Genomic DNA, 22,563 nt, shown 5'->3' on the forward strand with positions numbered 1-22,563 from the left:
CAGGCAGTATTTGACTTTATTGTATCTTAATCAAGTCCATTCTCACTCATTGCACTCTCCTTATCCAAAATGCAGCACTTACTATCACTCATAACAGAGTTAACAAACAATAAGATAAATAATGGTTGACAAATGTGGTAGTGTAATTGACGTGTCAGACTACTGTAAACAGTAAAACTAATTTTGACATATTATGACACTACAGATATAATCTCTGTAAAAGGCGAATAAATACAGATAAACTTATTAAATAAACAGCCGGTTATGACAGTGACATTTATTTTTACTTTTTTTACAGTACACTATGAACTAAATTTATTTAAATAATGTTTTGTAATAACAGCATAATGTTAATACCATTACTCAAAAATTTTACAGGTTTATTATCTTAATTGCCACTTGAAAAGTAACCATAATTAAAGGTTTGATTAGTTCGTATTTATTAAAGTATATTTTTGTATACAATGATGTCTATATTCCTTCCTATTCTAATTTTGTTATTATCTAATTAAAAATTTTATAATTTCCAACACTGCAGTTCAATTGTCTGCCACAATTGTGTCAATGTCACGGCTTGTTTATGACTGGTTTTTCTAACTAAAAATAAAAATCATTACTCTCTCGCATAATCTCGGAATTAATTATGGTTTTTTGTTGTTTATTCTATACTTTGTTTCAAAGAATTCACAAGGTTAACTAATTTGTTGGAATATTTTAAGCACTACGCCTTAAATCAATTTTTTTTAGGTCAGTACAAGCTGAAGCTGAGGTTTGTGGGGTTGCCACTCTTTTCCTCGGACTCGATGTTCGAAAAAAAAGCGCAAAGATTTTTTGAGCTTTAAGTCTTTAAATGGCAACCCTACTAAAAACAAAATTACAGTTTAGTGGAATTAAATTAGTTTTTGTAAAATAATTAGTGTTGGTGAAATAGTTTTTTAAAGGCTTTATATTTTTTCTTTCTGCTAATATTAAATTCAATCACAATAAAATTACTTCATAATAATCCCATAGAGATATATCCTTAACCATACAGATCTCTAAAGTTCTTGAATTCTCGTAAGACTTGTAAGAATCGTTAAGCTTATTTTTCTACAGGTACAAAATATACGTATATGCTTTAAAAATAAATAAATGTATGCGTATTAATTAATTTCTTATAGACTGTATGGTTTCTTTTCCTCGAACCAAATAACGAATGTTCTTATTTGAGTCGGCTTTAGAGTGATGACATAGTCTTGATCTGGCTCCTCAGCGCTTTGGTAGGTTTGTTCGTCATTTTGGGTCGCTCTGAAGAACATCAGCAGTTGTAAACGTTTAGATATTTTTCAAATTAAATAATAAATATTATTATTCTTAATAAATAATCTTAATAAATAATTCTTAATAAATTTATTATAATAAAATAAATATTATTAACGTTATATCAGAGACGAAATATTGTAGGATTTCTTAGGGTGTGTACTGAGTAACATTATATCTATATATGCTTTGTCTTGTAAAGTTTGTATTCAATAAAATTACAAGAATACATCTCAATAGTTTCTGACAGACATTTTATTCACTGTAGGTACTCTTCTCACGAGTATATAGTTATGATTCTTCGTATATTTTAATAGTCTTTGGTCGGTTGGACACTAATTGTTATTCTGATTTTGAACGTTCGAAGTATTTACCTTTTGTTTCTCGTATATGTCTCCTCTTCATTGTAATCTTCGTAAGCTGGTGAGTTCACTTCTTCCTCCTGGGAGTAGTCGAGATACTCCCGTCTGCCTCTCCTTCTTCTTTCCGAAGTTTTTGGTTTGGATTCTGGGGGAACAATCATTGGAATGTGTTATTATCTAATGTTCTCGTTTTAATTGCGAATGTTAACTTCTTGTGGTTTATTTTATTAGGCCGTATGAGGTGGAATGATTGATGCAGAATTGACAAAAAAGTATTTATTACCTACTAGCAGTTGCCCACGGCTCCGCTCGCATGTTGGTCGCTTTTTGCATAACCATATATATGTCAAACTTAAAATAATAACATACAGAAAGGAGATTATAACAAATGATAGACAACCACAACCAACAAACGACAATGAACATTCGAACCGCATGGTAGTCATTACACAACGCAGAATCTTAACACCGCGATCTAGGTTGATGACGTATTTTATCAACGCCATCTATCGAGCAGTGTTCAACACTTCAACCGCGCCCGCGCGCACTGCGTTATTTGTTATTTTTGTATAAATAAAATAATAAAATAAATAGTACGAACCTCTATGAGAATACATATTTCCATGGTCACGTCTTTTGTCCGGTTTGTCAGAATTTCGGAGTCTCCCCCCTTTCCGCCCCTTACTTCTTGTATTGGCGACTTCCTCACTTGAATAGTCATCGATTCTCTTAACCCTTCTATCTTCCGTCACCTCCGAGCTTCTGATGTAGGGTTTGAAGGAACCTTTTCGCGGTTTGACTTTATAGTACATTTCATATATTGATTTTGTTATACCGTCGTCTGTGTCTTCTGTGCATAAATCTGAAATAGAAGATAGTGGCAGAAGATTTAATGTAAAACGTCGTTTTATATTCTTAGGGGTAAGAAAATCAAAATACAAAATATTATCAAGTGATCATTTGGTTAGGCCTCTTTTATAAAGGAACACACGAGCCGTGAGTTTTGATTGTTTTAGAAATCAATAAATTGAAACGAAGCCTCTTAGCATTCAATGGATTCACCGTGCGGATGGCGTACATCGCGTTGTAGGGAGAGGAGCTTCAACAGTGCCTGGGACTGCGACCCAGGTGTAGGTTTAAGGCCCCTATCTAACGCGCGTTGAACGCTCACCTAGTTAATACTACCTATTTAATACTACATTTTTTAATGAAAAGCCTTCTATATGCAGGTAATATGGGGTTTTCCAATAGGGACGCTTGAACTTTGACAGCTGATTGCGGCCATGTTGTTTGAGTGACAGCTGTTAAATGCAGTGTGTTATATTCATTCCGTCCTCCCAAACCACCATGGCAGGTTACAGTGCCGAGCAGCACGTGCAAATCATAAAATTGTTTTATGAAAATGGGTCTTCAGTTCGAGCAACGTTCCGCGCACTTCGCCCGTTTTACGGTCGCGATGATCGTCCTGCCGAGTCGACTATCCGTCGATTGGTGGACAAATTCGAGTCAACCGGGTCAGTTAACAATCAGCCGGTTCCTGTGCGTCAACGTAACGCGAGATCTGCCGAGAATATCGCCGCTGTGCGCGACAGTGTCCTCGAAAACCCGCGGCAGTCAATTCCGCGTCGCGCACAGGAACTCGGCCTTTCGCAGACGACAACTTGGCGAATTTTGCGTTGTGACTTGAGCCTGCACCCGTACAAGATCCAGCTGACCCAAGAGCTCAAGGTTAATGACCATAGACAGCGCCGTGTGTTCGCTGACTGGGCATTAGAGCAGTTGGAAGTTGACGCCGATTTTGGCAAAAAAATCATCTTCAGCGATGAGGCGCATTTTTGGATGAATGGCTATGTCAACAAGCAAAATTGCCGTATTTGGGACGAGACCAATCCACACGAGGTTCACCAAGTGGCAATGCACCCGCAGAAAGTGACTGTTTGGTGCGGATTTTGGGCCGGAGGCGGGATTGGTCCGTATTTTTTCGAAAACGATAATGGTGTGGCCGTCACCGTCAATGGTGAGCGATGCCGGTCGATGATAACCAACTTCTTTTGGCCTGAAATCGAGAATATGGATCTGGACAACATGTGGTTTCAACAGGACGGCGCTACGTGCCACACAGCACACGCTACGATGGAAGTTCTGCAGGAGCAATTTCTGGACATGGTCATCTCGCGCGGAGGCGACGTGAACTGGCCACCGAGATCGTGCGATTTGACCCCGCTGGACTTTTTCTTGTGGGGTTTTCTTAAGTCGCAGGTCTATGCCAACAAGCCGCAAACCACCGATGCCCTCAAAGTCAACATACGCCACGCCATCGATCAAATACAGCCCGATTTGTGCGCCAGAGTCATCGAAAATTGGACCTTTCGTGTGCGCGCCACCAACCGAAGCCGTGGCGGTCATTTGAATGATGTCATATTCCATACATAATGGGGTCGATAGACCTTCCAAATAAAAAAAAAATTTCGCAAATATCTTTCCTACATGTATTTTTTTTTGCATTTCAAAGATCAAGCGCCCTTAATGGAAAACCCTATATAATTGAAACATTCTTAATATTGCGGTACGCTCATCGCTCACCAGCCAATGAATACGATGTGAACTTTTTGGTTGCATTTTTTCTTTTGGATGATCGTTTTTTCAGGTCAACAGGGATATCCTCATCAATTTCATCGCTCTCGTTACTTAGATCTCTAAAAAACTTCAGTGGTCGAGCTTTTAGGGTCCTGTATTTCGATTTTTTATATTTTTTTGTAACTGCTTCGGTTTTAACGACATCGAAACCTGTTTCACTAATGTTTTTTGGTACAAAAGTCCTGCTTTCGAAACCCAACAGTGGCCGGTTATCTGTGATATTTATTGTCTGGTCGTTTGTGTAATTGGTTTGAAGTGTATCATTGTTATTGGAAGATCGTTTTGTCCTACTGTAACTGTATTTATTTGATAGTTTAGAATCATCTTTTTCAGAGCTTCTTTGCTTTGCTTCTTTTCTTCTGGGATATCTCTCCTCCATAACGTGTTCTGTAAGAAAATTTATAATTTAGTACCAATATATAGTTATTTTAATTATATTAGACTAGGTTCAAATAATGATGGGAAGTATTCTTTACCATTGTCTTTATTGTCGGATTCCTTATTGAATTTCAAATCATCGATGTAGTCTGGGTTATCTTCTGGTAGTAGACCGTCATCACCACCAGCGTACACGTATCTGGAAACAGATCATCCAGAAAATTGTATACTTAATTTATGTATGTATGTATAATGTCTCATCATCATCAGCCTATCGGAGCCCACTGCTGAGCAAAGGCCTAACATGGAGAAGGTTCTTCTTTTTTTCACTCTTCTCACATGGAGAAGGTTTAAGCATTAATCACCACGCTTGCTCAAGGCGGGTGGGCGATTTCAGTCTTATAATTTGAAATTATAAGACCAGGTTCCTCGCGATGTTTTCATTCACCGTCCGTCAGTGGTGTCTAATAACTTTTTTTAGAAAGTACATATGACTCGGAAAAGATCACATTGGTACTTGCCAGGTTTCGAATCCGCGCCTTTGAACGAAGTCGTGGTGGCCTTTAACCTCCAAGCCACCACGACTTCGTCTTATAATATCTACATTACCTATTTTTATATATTTATTCGTATTCTTATTTAATTATATCTCGTTTTTACACCACAAATACTGCTCATGGTTCCTTTATCAAAAGGGTTCCGACAGTGATCTCTATGAGAAGATAAGCTATTTAATACTGTCATCAATGTATTATAAGTCAAATCACCCGGTTTACTTCTGCAAGCCGAAGATGTCAAACTGATTAAAACTATAAAACTGATGTATGAATATATGACATAGAATTATATGATTTTTAAGTTTAACATATTAATGGTATCAAGATAAAAAAGGATTTTATTTGACTACATAATTTAAACGGAAACCATTGCGTGGGTAACCAATAAGCAACACGAACGCTTACAACTGCTTTGTATTATAACACAACATACGCAGTGTTATTATACACATATATACATACATATATATATATATATATATATATATATATATATATATATTCTTAGAAACAAGATAAGAATTGACTTTTTAATAAACAACATTCGATACAATTCCACTAGTAATTTATTAAATTTAGATAAAAATAAAAACAATTCTAAATGAACAACTTTCAACTATCTTGATTTAAACTAATCGTTAAATGAAATCCGAATATAACACAATCGAAAGATTTAAACACACTTCTAAAATCCACTAACGACTAAACTATCACACCAACGCGCGTTACGAACGAAAAAGAGCCCTGATGTCCTCTGACAACTGCTTATATGTCGTTTGAGTCTCTCCTACCCTCTCATATTCCTACATTGATTCTCTCCTACCCTCATATATTCCTACAATAGATATATGATTATTATAAGGGTACTATAGTTTTAGATTATTATTTTTCATTCAATACTCATTCATTTCGTTAGGGAAATTATTTCAGATGTATAATATGTGTATGCTTATATCTTACACACCTTACACCCACAATCTAATACAGAACTTTAGTAAATAATTTGAAATTCATAATACTTTAAATATATCATGAACGCAAAAATACAGCATACATTTCTTAGATGATTTTTATTTTCATATAGTCTAAACTTATTATCTTAAATTTTTTTAAATATCACTAATTACGCCGAAAGTTAAAGCACGTACATAAATGGAAGACTTTTTACTGTTAAATCGATAGAAAATTGTTAAAAAAATAAATAAATTCTGAAGTAGTTTAACACTTATAATCTTTGGCTACCATTATACTTGGTGGCAAGCATAAATAGCGCCTTAGAAGATGAGCACACTATCTCAATTAAAGCCTATCCACTTTTAGCTTTCAAATCTCTAAATTGTAAGTGCGAGGCAAGACAGAATCAGGCAAACTGTTCCAAATTTCAATCCTTTCCTGTAATGAGAAAGGAGGAAGTTTTATATGCGAGGAACATCTACAAGACTGGTAGAACGTTTCTTTATCTATTGTTAAAAAAATGGGGAAGGAGTCGTGTCTATAAATTAAATCTTATAAATGACGAAGGCTCGCAACTTTTATCTGTGCCCAAAGCTAACTAGAGTCGTTTTAACCTAATGGTGATCACCAATTTATTGGTCTCCGAGGAGTCGAAGGCTGTAAGATGGTAATCGAAAGAACCTCTTCAAACATGACTGCAGTACTCCACGCACTGTGCTTTGCTTGACAAAGAAAAAGGGAGAGCAGCTGTATGGAAAAAGAGTAAGTTTCCAAGAACGCCAAGTTTCAAGTTTTCTGTCTCACGTCAGAGTTAAAGTTCTAGTTAACATTAGCATCCAATAACTGAAGCTCATATTAACGCATCTTATAGAAAAATTGTTTTAACTTTTGCCATATCTTAATAAACACTTTGATTTCTCATTTTAAACTCATCTGTAATTGAAAGATACGGTAATAATTTTAGAAAACAAGCTTTATATCTACCTTGTGCTCCAATCCATTTGGCGGGCATCTTCCAGCCATTGATTGGCTGCCAGCGTTGTCTCTCGTACTGATTTAATCGCAGCGTGGAGGAATATCTTGCGGAGTTCGACTGTTATGTGGGCGTTTCTTACGTCATGCGGCAAGTCTTTTCCTAGGTTGTGGATTGCTGACAATAAATGCTATTACTAAACTAAAGCCTATATTATGTGTGATATGTAGAGTTAATTTAACCGTATGTGTCTACACGCACGAGTACACTATGTAACGCAGTCCTATTTTAAGGCACAAAAACAGGGTTTACTCCAAAATTGTGATTAAAAAGTTTCAATTAATATAATATTATGTTTGGACATCTCTGCTAATGTTTTGAAATTAACAAATATGAGAGAATAATTACCGTGATAAGATTCTAAAGTGTTTTCCAGCCGCAACAGTACCGAGCCTCCCTTCCAAGGCTCTAAAGTAAGCACGTGTATATGACGCGGTAAGCCGTGCAGACGAAGGGCGGAAAACTGACAAAAAGAAGAAAGACATTTTGTCATATTACTATTATTATGTTGAATCATTGAAGACGCAGTAAATGTTTATAAGACATCATCATCATCATCATCAGCCTATCGAAGCCCACTGCTGGGCAAAGGCCTCTTCTCACATGGAGAAGGTTAGAGCATTAATCGCCACGCTTGCTCAAGACGGGTTGGCGATTTCAATCTTATAATTAGAAATTATAAGACCAGGTTTCCTCACGATGTTTTCCTTCACCGTTTGTCAGTGGTGTCTAAATACTGTTAGAAAGTATATATGACTCGGAAAAGATCACATTGGTACTTGCCAGGTTTCGAACCCGCGCCCTCACGTATGAAAGGCGAGCCTTTTAACCTCCAGGCCACCACGACATTTATAAGACATTATATGTTTATTATATAAGGCAGTCTAATCAGCTTTACTTTAAGCTCAAAGTACTATCCATCACATAATTTATCCTCTATTCAAAATCATTGCAAAAAAATAACAATAAAACTACAAAAAGTTGGAAATAGCTCAGATTCTCATTAAAATTTTAATTTTAGATAAGAGTTCTTTGGAAAGGACATTCATAAAAGAGTGGTGGGTTTGTTAAAGAAAATTTTATAAGAAGAAGTTTCGATAAGTGGAAATTACAGAACAAACAGTATTCACCCTTTTGTTTCTAATGTTTTGCCATTTCCGCCTGTTGATCTTCTCAGCAGAAGTCATGAACGGCCACGGCTCAAACATCCACTTCCTCGCCAATTGGGCTGTTCTTTCGAAAAAAGTTTGGTCGTCGACTGGAAAGAAGAATATTAATTTCTAAAATTTCCTAACTCATTCATTAGAAACACAAGTTTGATTCGTACAACCTTCTTGGTGGTAGTTTCCCACGTACAACCTGTGTTTTCCTCTCACCACCAGTCCGACTCCGTAAGCTTCCTCATTCAGAGACTCGTCTAAACCAAAGCCGTCGTCTGTTAATAATCTTCGATGGACCTGTAAATTTTAGTATATATTGTAGTCATATATGAGTCGTAGGGCGAACGACATATAAGCAGTTGTCAGAGGAGATAGGACTCTTTTTCGTTCGATCGTAGATATACGGAGTGTGTTTTAAACTTTCGTTTGGTTTATATCAGATTTATTTCACGATTAGTTTAGATCGACATAGTTGAAAGTTATTAATTAACATCGTTTTTAGCTCTGTATAAATTTAATAAATGAATAGTGAAAATATATTGAATATTATTTTTAGAAACTTTTGAAATAAATAAGTTTTTTTCAAGTGTGTTTGCAATTAGTTGAATGAACACTCTTATTTTAGGCACTTCAAGTTTTGTTTGAGATGGTACCGTACATAATAAGTCAGTCGTTACGTTGACTACAACTGCCTTCCACATGTACGAGATGAATGAACTCAGTTGTGGCACAGATTTTTGTTCCGCTTTGTATTATGTACAACCTTTTTTATTTCAAAGACAGCAAACAAGCAGACGGCCAACCTCACGGAAGGTAGTCACTGTCGCTCATGGACATCTGCAACATGAGGGATGTTGCGGATGCGTTGCCGACCTTGATTGTGGGAGAGGGAGAGGAAAGGGTGGGAAAGAGAAAGGGAAAGGGTGAGAGAAGGGCTCTAGTGCTCTCACTCATCGGACGAAAAGTAACCATTAAATATTACTTCACGCCGATCTCTGTAATAGTGTTATATTCCCCGATCGAGCTAGGCCATGTTCAAGCTAAAGTTACTTGACCACAGCTAGGCTCTCCCACCTAGAAAACCTAGCTAAATTAAAATAAATTTTCATACCATGATCTCAATGCCACCCTCGCGTCCCACACCACCCATCGTTCTGTCCGTCAGCACGCACATCCCGTCGCTGCTGTTACCCTCGATGCAGATGCGTGAGCTAACCGGAGCGTAGCAGGAAGACACTGGTTTCCTTTGTTGTGTTACTATTGAAATTGTTACGATGAATTATGAATCTGGTTGTATTGGACAGGATATTAAAAATATTGTAATGTAATGGGCGTTAAAAATCACTAGAGAGAATGTTTGATGAAATTATTGAGTATGCTTCTCAACTACATTTGAAATGTAATTGTTTTTGTTAATTTTATAAAATAACAGAATATTCCAATTAACACAAAATAATCATGTTATTTAGTATTGTCGCAAGTGTATGCGTTATATGGTTTCCTGGCTTCCTAAGACCAATATTTCTTATAAGTGTTCTTAAGTTATTAGTTAGCAAACTTTCTAAAATTTATTTCATAATTACTTACTCGAAGATTCATTCCAACACGACCTTTTGATCATTTGTCTCGAGTTGGAGTCGGTGTAGAAGACGTCGTTATTGCTGATGTTGGTTTGATATATTGTGACAACTTCCTTGCCAAGATCAGTTCTGAAGTAAGGTGCGGATTGAGTAATAAATAAGCCAATATCAGGAATTTGCATAGAATCTGTATATAACGTATTTAACGTAATCGATTTAAGAAGTCAAACAGCGAGACTGATGAATAATCATGTTTTTATACCATGTCCTGCCTTTGACGAAAAGTAAGTAAAGATTTTTGCCAAACAATCAAATAATTGATTTTTGAACTCACCCAATGGGCACGGGTCCCACGATCCACTCTATCTCCACGAACTCCTCTCCGCGATGGAGTCGGACTACTTGGGTGATCCAATCATTGAAACGCTGTCGTATTTCCTTCACTAAAGGGCCTCGTATAGTGTGAAAGGTCACTTTGTCAGTCACCTTAGAAAACATAATACTTACAGTTGCACTAGCCAAAATCATCAAAAGGGAGACGAAAACGTAACATAAGTAATTATTTTCCATTATCTGCTAAACTTCCTATTAAAAAAAGAATTGATAACAAAAAAAAATAAGCCTATCATTTTGTATGTGCTTAGACTACACATGATAATAATTTTGTAGCTCAAGACTCAATAGCTCCATAAAATTGTTTGTTTTCTTTTCTCGTTGGTTGTAAAATCTTTCCAAAACATTTAAGACCGTCTGCACAGCCAAGAGGCTGCCAAATTTATGAGGTTCCGCTCATTAACAACAAAATTACCATATAAGGATGGACTATAAAATTTAGCCCAAAAAGATATAATGAATAAGATTTGTGATTTTACAAAAACCTGTTTGATTGTAAATGTACTATGATGGATGAAAATAAACTAGTTTTTTGGCAACTCACAGGAGTAGGTTTTTCTTTCTCCGGTCTAAAGCTATACGCCCCAGATTGTAAAACCTGCTGAGTCTGGCTGTAGAAGTAGAAATTTTGGGACAGACTTATTTTTATCCCGTCGACGTGCTGGAAAGATTCTAGCAGACCGGTGGTTTTGTCGACAGTTATTTTAATATACTGAAAAATTAAAACATTTCTAATAGCTTCTTGATAGTACTTCCCTACAAATATAGGAATTAAGGCGTTGTATTTACTTGTATATTTTAATTTAGATATGACTATAAGTAACGATTTTTGGTGTCTCAGAACGGAAAAAATCTCTTACATATGATATAGCTCTCTATAATGTATATAGAATTACATTTATTTAAAGTCTTACTTCATTAGAAATAAAGTTAATAAGGTCTTGTTGGACGTCTTGTGATTTCTTCAAGAACTGGTTCTCAGCCTGCAAAATATCAATCTATATAAGTAATGCTAAAGATATTAATATTTGTTTGTGACTGAATCATGACAAAATTACTGAACTCATTGCGATTGCTTTGCTAACGCAATGTAATATTTTATATGTATGCAATGTTTTTTGAGAAACCCTGGTGTGTGGACCAAATTTCTGCGCAAAAATCACGCTGTATAAAATGGTGTTATTACTAATACCATTTTGATGACATTGGATTAACCACTGTGCATTGTAAATGATCATTTGGTGCTCATAACTATAATGGAAAAGAATAATTGTAAACGTCCTAAAATAATTAATTAATTATTTTTTTTCCCAATGAATGAGAAAATTGGAAAGTATTGAAAATAGAAATAACGAAGGGTCTATGAAGGCAATTTTTTGCTAAATTATGACCAAACAGATTAATAATTAGAGAAAATCAAAGAAATATTCATTAAAATCTCATTCAATCTATTCATTATGAATTTAGGCTAGAGATAACAGATAGACACACCAGTTGATCTCGTATTGGTGATATGTGGTAGGAGGTAAATCCCAGTGGTGGGACGTTTTCAGCCTCAAAGACCAGCTCCTGGATGGCGGTGGAACTGCGCCCTGGCAGGTTAATGATCGCAGCAGGAAGTGGAACCAGTTGGTACTCCACTTCATCATCTGTAATAGTCATGATGATGATCACCGATATAATTAAGGTCATGAGCACACCGAGATTTTGTTTGTAATGTAATTCCAGCTTTATTTTTGTATTTAGTTTGTTTTTGGTCAGAAATTCAGACTTTTCTTACATGAGTTCGTTATACATAGTATGTTAGAATTTCTTAATTTTTTGAAATCTAAGATTTTCGCGAGTTTTATTCATTTAAATGAAACTAGTATTATTCGGATTTACTACGCGGATTTTATTATTTAAACACTACATACTCCCGACGATTCGGTTACTTTGCAGCAACCGTGATCACGGACAGACGAGGTGATTTTTTTAATTTTTTGTTATCGACGAATGGATTTTGAGGTTACAAAAATTTTGTTAATTTCTTAAGAAGTCTAGTCATTATTATTTAAAATTTAAATACACGTGTAATGTTTTATTATTTTTTATTTGAGACCAAAAAATAGATATTTTTATGAATTTTTAATCTTTAAGCAAAGTAAACCAAACTGCAAATGTGCAAGCAAAGTCCAATAATAAGTCTTACCGTTAAAATCTCTTATAGAGTAGTGTAGTGCTACGGCTGGCAGTCGTACGTGAGAGTATGTTTTAACGCTGAGGGGGTTGTACACTACCAGCAAAATTGATTCTTGAGTCTCGGAGAACTGAAATGGTGTATATTCTTAGCAAAATAATTCATGAACTCTTGCTCTGAATTCTATTACTTAATCACTCTTAATATTTTAAGAATCACCAATCCGCCTTGAGAAGCGTGGTGATTAATGCTCTAATCCTCTCCCTGTGAGAAACGGTTGCTCAGCATTAGGCAGATGATGAGGATTATGATGAATATTTCAAGAGTCATCCGATAAAGTTTACGAAACTTTGATATAAAAAACACAGAGTTAAAAAGTTTAATGATGGTATCATATTCCTTGCAGAATAAACGGTCTGGAATCCAAGTAAAAAGTAGTAATAATAATCTTTATGCTCCAATCGAAGACGAAGTTTGAACTGCATATTCTAGTGGACCTATACGTAAGATTATGACAGGCCAATCGACACCATTATCACATTTAAAACAATCGAATTTTGTCGTTTATGTGCTGCTTTTTTGTATCAGCAATGCACTATTTGTTCTGGACAAAACAATTCCAACCAGGGCTTTGACTTATCACCGGCGGGAGCCATTACACTGGAAACGTGACTTTTCACTCCCTGCAGAATAGAATTCAGATTTTTCTGACAGGAAACAAGTCTAATTACACGTCATAAGTGGTGTCAAAGGCAATGATCTGGTTACCCTAAAGGTTCAACGACGATTAACGGTCATGTATCTGAAAGGGTCACTGGCAAAAAGTGGTATAGTCACCAACAAACGGTTTCCCATATTTATATTTTAATATAGATTATTCTTCTAGATCCAAAAGCTTACGACGCTCTTATTTGTGATCCAAGTACATTGTAACTTCTGTTTTTTTTTTATTCTAATAAGGCTTAACTTACTTTACATTGGCTCATATTAAGTTGATGGCACATGACAAACTGTTGGTAGTTCTTCGACCGACGACTCGCTCCCCACGTGGGCGTCAGAATACTGTAGTATAATAAAAAAATTACAAAACTAGTTTAAAACGGATTCTTAACAATTTTTTTTAATCAAGCAGTATTGATATAAAAACGGTTCATAAAGAAAATAATATGACTCAATCGAGATTAATTTTATAGGTATATATTTTGATATTGATCAAAATGATTTAAAAATTTCTATAATTTACACCGGTTTGGTAAAAGAAACTATGTACTAACATTTTAGATTTCGAGAATGTCAACCAGCGAACAAGCCTTGACTCACCTTAGAAACTGGGAAACTTTTTTGGAACAGGCGTCGATGGCTTCGGATATAATTCTAATAAAATCATCAGATACTCGTTGTTGACTTGTCCCTGTAATTAAATATTTTATAAGATCCTTTGTAGAAAGTATGTGAGCGCTGGAACTAATAAACAAAATAGGCCCGTAATAAGCCTATGGTAAGGAGTGTCGTCTGTCACCTTGAGATACCTCGCCAGGAAAAAGATCCTTTCTAATTAACATATGCTATCCTTTTCCCGCGGCGTTGCTACACGAAAATCGCATTGTCTGATCTTCTAGATGCACGACCAAATATGTTTTAATTTTCGCAATTCCAATCCTACTTGCATTCATATAACTATTTTACTTAATATTAATTTTTTTTAAAGTAACTTCTCGTAATCTCCTAGACCTTGTTAATTGTGAAACGTTGTGGCCAATAAAACAAAATAATATTTTTAAAAGTCTTTTAAAAAACATGTATTTTTGAGACTATTTTTTGGTGTTATCATGTTCTTGGAAATTTTGTCAATTTTATTATTTTAATTGCTTTTACATAGATCATAAATTTAACAAGAAAAAACTCTCTTTAACACATCTACGTAAACCTGAACATCCAGTAACCGTTGTTGATTTTTTTTTTAATTCAATTTATATTATTCCAAAACCGCTTTTTTATGTACAATATTCTAAAAGTGATATTAGTTTTACCAGTAATAGCATCATGATGAAGCACCAACGCTGTTGCGTGTCGCAGTAAATGCAATTCGTAAAAATCTCCCATACGAGAAATAACCGTCAGCTGCTTCACGATCTACATACAAAACAATTAACTATTAAGTATAATATTTCAAAACTGCAGTGGTTTTGTTTTATTTGACAGCACCAACACGTTGAATGCTTCCTTATGTGTTAGATATTTCCAATCATATTATATTTTATTTTTGTTTGTCATGTAGACTTTGAACCAAATCTTAAACAGCTCAATTTATATTAACTGCATTCAAATAGTGATCAGTCAAATGTGGATCAAACCTGAAGAAATACGTGAGCCCTTCTCGCCAAATATTTCAAAGATGGTCTTGATGTGTAGAAGCCTGTCCAATACGTATTTATATCACTGCCGTATGGAAGATGGTCTCCCTGGATGATAAGAAATATTATGACAAGTTTCTTTTTGATGTTGCGATGATTATAGTTATTTTTGAAGTGAAGTTTCTTATGCCACTTCCAACTTCTTGAGCGGGAGGGAGTGCGCGACGTGAACGCATGAGGACAATCAATTGTGACTTGTGAGTAATTTAAAAAAAAAATTGTCTCAAATAAACACTAAATATTAATAAAAAATCTATTTCTCTGCCTTGCTATTTGCATTTCAACATTACGAAGTTTCACTTACTCCGCGTGTGGGGACTCCAAGCAACAATTTTTTTCTTAATATACGTATATAAAAACATGTCCCTATTCGTCTTTATGAGGGTAGGAGAATAAAAATAATGAAACAAGTGGTATTGTCAAATTTCACTTCAATGATTCTTGGTAATAAACTGACACTTACTTTTTCTGTGTGAACAGCTTTATCTCTTCGTCCATACAAATAAATGGCTTTGAGGTAGCAGGCCGGTGTGGAATAAAATATATTGACATCTGATATATTAGCTGGGTGAGATGAGACGTAGCTGACAACAAAGAAATAACATACATATATACTTTATTAAACCGTATTGGCATTTTGCTACGTATGTATTATTTTACTTACATAATCTTACCTAAGATTTTCGCGATTTTCGTTATATCCGAATAACCTTAGTTTTATTTATTCTATATGTATATATATATTATATATATATATATATATATTATATATATACGTTTATGGAGAATTACTTCAAACCGTTCGTCATGTCTCTACAGTCCAACGCGCTTATTCAAGACTTAAAAGCTAGTCTAGACTGAGCGGTAAATCTTTAACTTATTATATCATACTTATCACTTATACTACCAATAGCAGATATTAAAAACTATAATTGTGAATTTTTAAGCGCTACTAAAATAAGTCGTTTCCTGTTCGAGCACACGTCGCTAACTTAATCACTGACATTATTTATGTAACTGACACTTCCGTCACGTTACTATGATCAAAATGTACGTAACGTTTGAGCCACAAAAAGCAGTAAGGTCATGGTCATTGCCGTAAGAGCTCATTTGAATATATATAAAAATATTATAAGGTTCACAATTACCCTTTTCTTCATTGAATTAGTTATAAAAGATGATTTAATAGCATAACTGGAACATACTGATTACATGGAATTTTTCCATTTGATTAAATAAAAGTTTTGCTTAATATTATAGATTTATTTACAATATAAATTTTATTGTTTTTTTTTAATCGTTTTGTTTCATAGACTCATCGTTACATGTCGACGCACAAATAATATTATTTTAAATAAGTTTGGCATGGCGTAAATCAATCTTTTTTGTTTCGTACGCGCCACATTTTGAATATTAATCGAACACGGCCTGGGTAATATCTTTGTATTTTAAATATGTTTGTATTTTAAAAATGGCTCCGTTGACTCCCAAGAACTAATTCCTGTCTTAGTGAACCTGATGTTTCCTGATACCACACCAGCTGGATGGCATTGCTTTCCTGACATCGGGGCAATCATATAGTCTTAGGTATACGTTATGTAATTCTTATTATATTATACATATAAGTAAGTTTCCTGGACCTTTTTGAAGTTGCATACTTATGCTACTTGAAACAAGGTTGCGTTAAACGTTTTACGCTCCCGGGGAGGGGGAAGGGTATAAAAAAGACAGAGCGAGAGGGAATGAGAGGGAATCGAACGCATGCAGGCCATCAAATGTGACTTATAAGTAATATTAATAAAGTTTTGTCTTAAAAAAAAATAAATAAATTCCTTAAACATAATTTTCTACCACTACCTGTTTTAACATTCCAACATTACGAAGTTTCACTTGCACTATATATTTTTTTTTGATAATAATTTCTTAAATTATGTAAATATAATAAAAAAAACGTACTTAATTAGTTTGTCAATATTCATGAACCAGTTGGCTGCGCTTTGATAAGTGAAGTCCCCGCCCAGTGTCACCAGGATAGTGTCGTGGTCATAGTACTTGGCTTGTCTTTCTATTTGACTGATAAAATTATTAACCTGAAAATATACATGTTAATTAATATTTGTACTTAATGAAGCTAATATTTTTCGGATAAACTACACGTGTTTAATTTTTTTAAAAAACTACATACTCCCGACGTTTCGGTTGCTTTGCAGCGACCGTGATCACGGTTAGATGAGACGAAAGTGGTTTCATCTCACGAAAATAAAAAGGTTGTATATAAATTATTAAATTTATTATATTTCATGGCATTTGCTTTTTTATTTATATACAACATTTTTAACTAATAATTTTTTGTCTTATTTAAAGCTCCAACATTTTAAACCGTAAAGCCAACTTAAACATTTAGATGTAGATTTAGAGGTGGGTACAATTATTCATTTTACAGAGTATTATTTGCACAATAATTTTTTTTATTGTAAAATACCATTAAACTTTATTTACATTTTGAAATGAAAATATATTTTCAATTTAAAATCAATCTACTTTTTTATTTATCGCGACTGCTTGATATTCAATATAATGTGTATAAAAAATCTATTCCTATCCTCTGCAGCCTATCGGAGCCCACTGCTGGGCAAAGTCCTCTTCTCACAGGAGAAGGCTAGATCATTAATCACCACGCTCGCTCAAGACGGTTTGGCGATTTCAAACTTATAATTTGAATTCACAAGTCTAAATACTTTTAGAAAGTACATACATATCATGAGATCTAAGACTTTCACGAGTTTTATTCATTTAAATGAAACTAATATATTTCGGATAAACTACGAGAGATCTCGTCTGCCCGTGATCACGGCTGCTGAAAAGTAACCGAAACGTCGGGATCATGTAGTTTTTTTTTTAATAATAAAATCCGCGTAGTAAAATCCGAAAAATATTAGTTTCATTTAAATAAAGTACATATGACTCGGAAAAATCACATCGGTACTTGCCAGGTTTTGAACCCGCACCCTCAAAGTTACAAATGCTGACTCTAAAACCTTTAAATCGCAATGCTTATTGAATGTCAAAGAGATTTTAGTGAAAAGCCTAGTTGTGACGCGAAAGATGTTTTTAATAAAAAATTCATTACGTACAAATAAGTACTACATGAGAAAACTTATTTCTACTAAACTCGTGTCCCAGTTTTCCTCACAAATAATTTATTCACAAGTTATTACTCACTTTATCTGTCTTTATGATTTTGGACATTTCACAAGGAGTTATAATTTAGAGATCAATTGGGTGCTGAAGGGGGGTATTAGCTTTTTTTAAATTATTTTTTTATGCCTAAAGGGACAACCGAGCAGACAGCCTACCTGATGGAGGTTGTACCGTCGCCCATGGACATCCACAACATATTTTTGCGGACGTGTTGCCACCCTCGATTAGGGAAGAGGGGGAGAAAAAATGGGAAAGGGAGAGAACAGGGAACGGTTAGGGAAAGGTGGCAGAAGGGAATGGGCAACCGGCTCTGTCACTCATCGGACGATACCCAGCCATTAAACTTCACGCCGATCTTCTGTGAGAGGGTGGTACTTCCCCGGTCGAGCCAGTCTATGTTCGAGCTGAAGTAACTTGACCACAGGTAGGCTCTAGCACCCTTAAAAGCTTATTGCTATTGGACTAATTGTAAGTGATTATTTTAATTATATACTCACTAATTTATCAGCATTGAACACCCTGCTATCAGGATCGTCTACCACTGGTTCGTCATTGCATAGGAAGTCGAAACAGAAGCCTTCGGGAGCGTTGTACAGGTTAAACATCGTGTGAGTCATGATATCAGACATTTTACCTGAATTTATTAAAATTACTTAATGTTTACGTTTGATCGCAAAATACTCCTTTATCTAAGAAATAATTAAATTTTTTATCTTTGAATCTGTCTGCGAGATATTTTTTAGGTTTAAGTTACAGAATATGTTATATAAGCTTAGTTACCCAAAACATCACTTCCTCGCCACATAAACTCCATTCTACCCTCATCCATCATCGATTCTCTCTCTTTGTGGTCCACTCTTCCTGTGAAATAAATTTTGCTTATACCTTAACAGACATACTTAACTTTCAAATATTTTAATTTGATAGCTTTACATAAAATACGATTTCAAGTTATGCACAGATTAAAAATAACAATTGTAATACTAATTCAGTCTATTTCTGCCGCAATTTATAAAAAAAAACTTTTCTATCTATTAATTATTTTAAATTCTGATTTATTACTTTTAAATAATAAAAAAATTACCTATGAATAGTCCATCGAAGCCCATTTGTGCTAATAAAGAGGTATGTTCCCTTGTATGTCCATAAGTATCTATCTGCCAACCAGCTTTGGGTTTGCCACAAGGGCCCAAAGTGTCATTCAGTTTTCTATAAAAAATTAAGAACGCTCATAATCTACGACGGACCAATTGAACTACTGTCTTTAGGATCAGTAAACATAGTTGTTTTACTTTGTTTCCAGGACTTTTCCTCTTTAAACTTTGCTTTATAATTAATAACTAATTTTATAATGTTATAATACATTCTTAAGCAAATACAAAACGTTTGGCCCATGTGCCAAGAATGTTTTATTTGGCAGTAAAGTCATAACATAGTATCAAACCTCAAGCCCCAGGTATACAGATCCAGCAGTTGGAGGTAATCAGTGGTAGCTTCATCAGGCTGTACCCAGCCGCCTCCGGCGAACTGGATACGACCTTCCGCGACCAAAGACCTGAATGTAGCTCGTGTTGCCGCTCGCTGTTCCTTCCACCATCGCCAAAAATACGCTGTCTCAGAGAAAGTGAACCTTTCAAACACAAAAAAATTATTAAATTAATTTGTTTTAATTAACAGGTTATAAAGTATGGGTTATGTAATGTAATATTGCTGGACATAATTCCGTTGATAATTGAAAAACAAAAAGGGATGGTCTTTTATGAAGTCGCGAGAAGACTATCTTTATCAGACAATAATCTGCAGAATTCATACGTATGTATACGTCTTATGGTATGTAAAATTATAGCGAATGTCTATCCACGATACACACAAGTAGTCACTACAGTACTTTTCAAGTCTACTCTTTTTAATTGGAGTGTCCAGTTGTTCCCAACGAACTACATATTAAAGCAACTACTACAAAAACTATTATTTTAACATTAGTCAAATATAAATGAACAAAAACATCCATGAATCGCATAAAAATATAAATATTCTTAACAACATGTATTTTTTATTCTTCTAGAAGAATTGCTATAACATATTTTATATTTACTTTCTTCTCTTGTCGTGCAGAAGTTCGGATAAAACAGAATGGTAGATGAGTTGGACGTTGGCGGAGCTGACGCTTGTCTTGGCTGGAATATTAATTACATAATAAATTGCAAGCTATACATTCCAGGGCTCATCCAGTTATTTTGCTAAAAAATAAGTTAAACCTCTTATGATGCTGTTTTTAAACATGTATAGTCGAAATATTTGACAAGGGGTTGTTATTATATCGCACACTTATAAGCGTTAATTAATGGTAATGTTTTAAATCTTCCTGTATTTAATTGCAAAATGTCGCGTTGAAGTAAATTATATTATAAATGTAAAATTAGTTCGATCGCCATTGTTTCTCTCTCCAGATTTCATTATCGTGATTAAAATATCATTATATCTAACCTAGGAATATATTTAGGAATAGTTTTTTACGAGTTAGACTGTATTTGTCTGTAACTATCATTGTAAATGATCCTAAATTTTCCTTGGTTCCTATTATAACTTGCCCGGGGGTGAATTGGTGAATTGCTACAGCAGGTCCCAAATCACCCTAAATACGGGCAGGAAGGGAAGCCGGGGAGTTTTAGTGGGTATTCCCAGTGCCAAATACCATCAGGCGCTGGGCGACCCCCACACAAAACTCACCGTCGAGCCAGGGCAGTGAGCAGTCTGTAAGAGGATTTCTCCCCGAAAAAAAAAAAAATGGTCCCTATTATAACTTACTGCCATGATAGTATTCATCAAATGTCTTCACCCATCCAGCATCCATATGAGAATGAGGGATGAGATGGACATTCAAAGCGCCGTCTCTAGTTGGAGGACATTGCTAGAAGAAGAATTTAATAAAAATCACTCTCTTAAACCGCTGCAAAAATTCACTAAAAAAAAAATGAGAATTTTAATAAAACTATTGTATTATATGTGTGAATCAAATATTGATTTGTGTGGCTTGTTATTGAAATAAATATATCGATATCTGTAAGACTGTTATCATAAAAGATTTTATAAAAAAAAAATAAGTTTAATTCAACAAAAATATACCTTATATCCGCACTCAATCTTGTTCCCTGGTACGGCTTCACTATAATTTATCAATACAGATAATAACATTAATTTAAACATGTCCCTCATATTCATATGTCTTGTTAAAACATTGATTTTCCATATATATTTAATTAAGATAGATCGCTAAGTGAAACTATTATATGTAAATAAGTTTACTTAATACATAATTGACAATTGACTTCTAACATCGTTAGAGGATTGAATCAAGACCTGGCCTCACAACTACTACAGATTATTAAGGCTTCTTCATACAAAAAAAAACCGTAAATTTTTGTAAAATACTAAGTTTGTTTTATGTTGTTCTTTCCACACATTGATCCTTTTGTTTGACAGTAATTTTTTATTAGAATCTATATATAATTAATTAAAAAAAAAATACTGAAATTTGCAACAAATTGGGATATTGAAAAATTAAAATTCTAAATCAATAAAATCTACAAAAAAAAAACCGATATATTTAGCACAACGAATTAAAACCTCTAGGTCAATGCTGTTGACTCCCAAAGATACAATTTGACAAAAATCATTCTAATCCCATATCCAAAAACATCAAATTGTTATTTAAAATTAGTCATTTAACTTCGAGAATCACCACCAAAGACAAAATACAAAGCTTAAGACGAGAGCATTTTAAGATATAACTATATTACCATGTGACCTAATGCCAGATACCAGAAGGACTAATGGATAACAAAATTTTGTACTATAATGAAAATATTATATATACAGCGTCTGTATGTGCCCTTATGCAGTGAAAGATGTTCAAATTCGGAACAAAAACAATCAACATTATGCTTCATTATTAGAAATATCCTCACAGGGTCCCACGGCTGGGAGCATTGCTTTCACGATACACTAACGACTAACTTACACATGTTTTATTAAAGGAATTTCGATTAAATTTTCTTATAATTTGTTATGAAATTTATTATATATATATAACCTATATTTCTTCTTTGCAACTGAAATTAGTGAAAATGTTGCTTAGACCATTAAATTCTTTGAAGTTGTATGTTTAACTAATAAATAAAAATATATGTGAACAGCATCAAAAACATGTTAGATCTTTCGTTAGTAATTGTATTTTCAAGTGATTTTTATACTAAATGATCCTTTTGGTAACCAGCACTATGACCGTTGTTTAAGGTTAACAACTAATCTAACCGTAACCGAAACCTTTCAACATTTTATATGTTTTCATATATCCTTATATCATCCTTAAATTAAATATATCCGTAACTGAAATAATCTTCAATAATCGGATGA

The 22,563-nt window shown here is 34.4% G+C and overlaps 1 protein-coding gene across 1 annotated transcript; it reads right to left on the reverse strand.

The window, feature by feature from the left end:
• Positions 1-380: 380 nt before the first annotated feature.
• On the reverse strand, positions 381-21,392 carry LOC116776685 (lysosomal alpha-mannosidase-like). The gene is made up of 29 exons (XM_061525637.1): positions 21,274-21,392; positions 20,956-21,058; positions 20,243-20,324; positions 19,592-19,777; positions 19,232-19,356; positions 18,928-19,008; positions 18,645-18,781; positions 16,903-17,036; positions 15,410-15,530; positions 14,887-14,994; positions 14,563-14,665; positions 13,853-13,943; positions 13,504-13,594; positions 12,545-12,662; positions 11,845-12,002; positions 11,268-11,336; positions 10,898-11,065; positions 10,295-10,446; positions 9,968-10,089; positions 9,492-9,637; positions 8,551-8,677; positions 8,351-8,478; positions 7,569-7,683; positions 7,172-7,337; positions 4,775-4,875; positions 4,245-4,685; positions 2,263-2,523; positions 1,674-1,806; positions 381-1,287 (listed from the first exon to the last, which is right to left on the reverse strand). The coding sequence occupies exons 1-29, from the start codon at positions 21,367-21,369 to the stop codon at positions 1,155-1,157; spliced, it is 3,996 nt and encodes a 1,331-aa protein (XP_061381621.1). The 5' UTR covers positions 21,370-21,392; the 3' UTR covers positions 381-1,154.
• Between the last annotated feature and the right edge of the window lie 1,171 nt (positions 21,393-22,563).

Source organism: Danaus plexippus, chromosome 30 (genome assembly GCF_018135715.1).
Source record: "Danaus plexippus chromosome 30, MEX_DaPlex, whole genome shotgun sequence".
NCBI classification, from domain to species: domain Eukaryota; kingdom Metazoa; phylum Arthropoda; class Insecta; order Lepidoptera; family Nymphalidae; genus Danaus; species Danaus plexippus.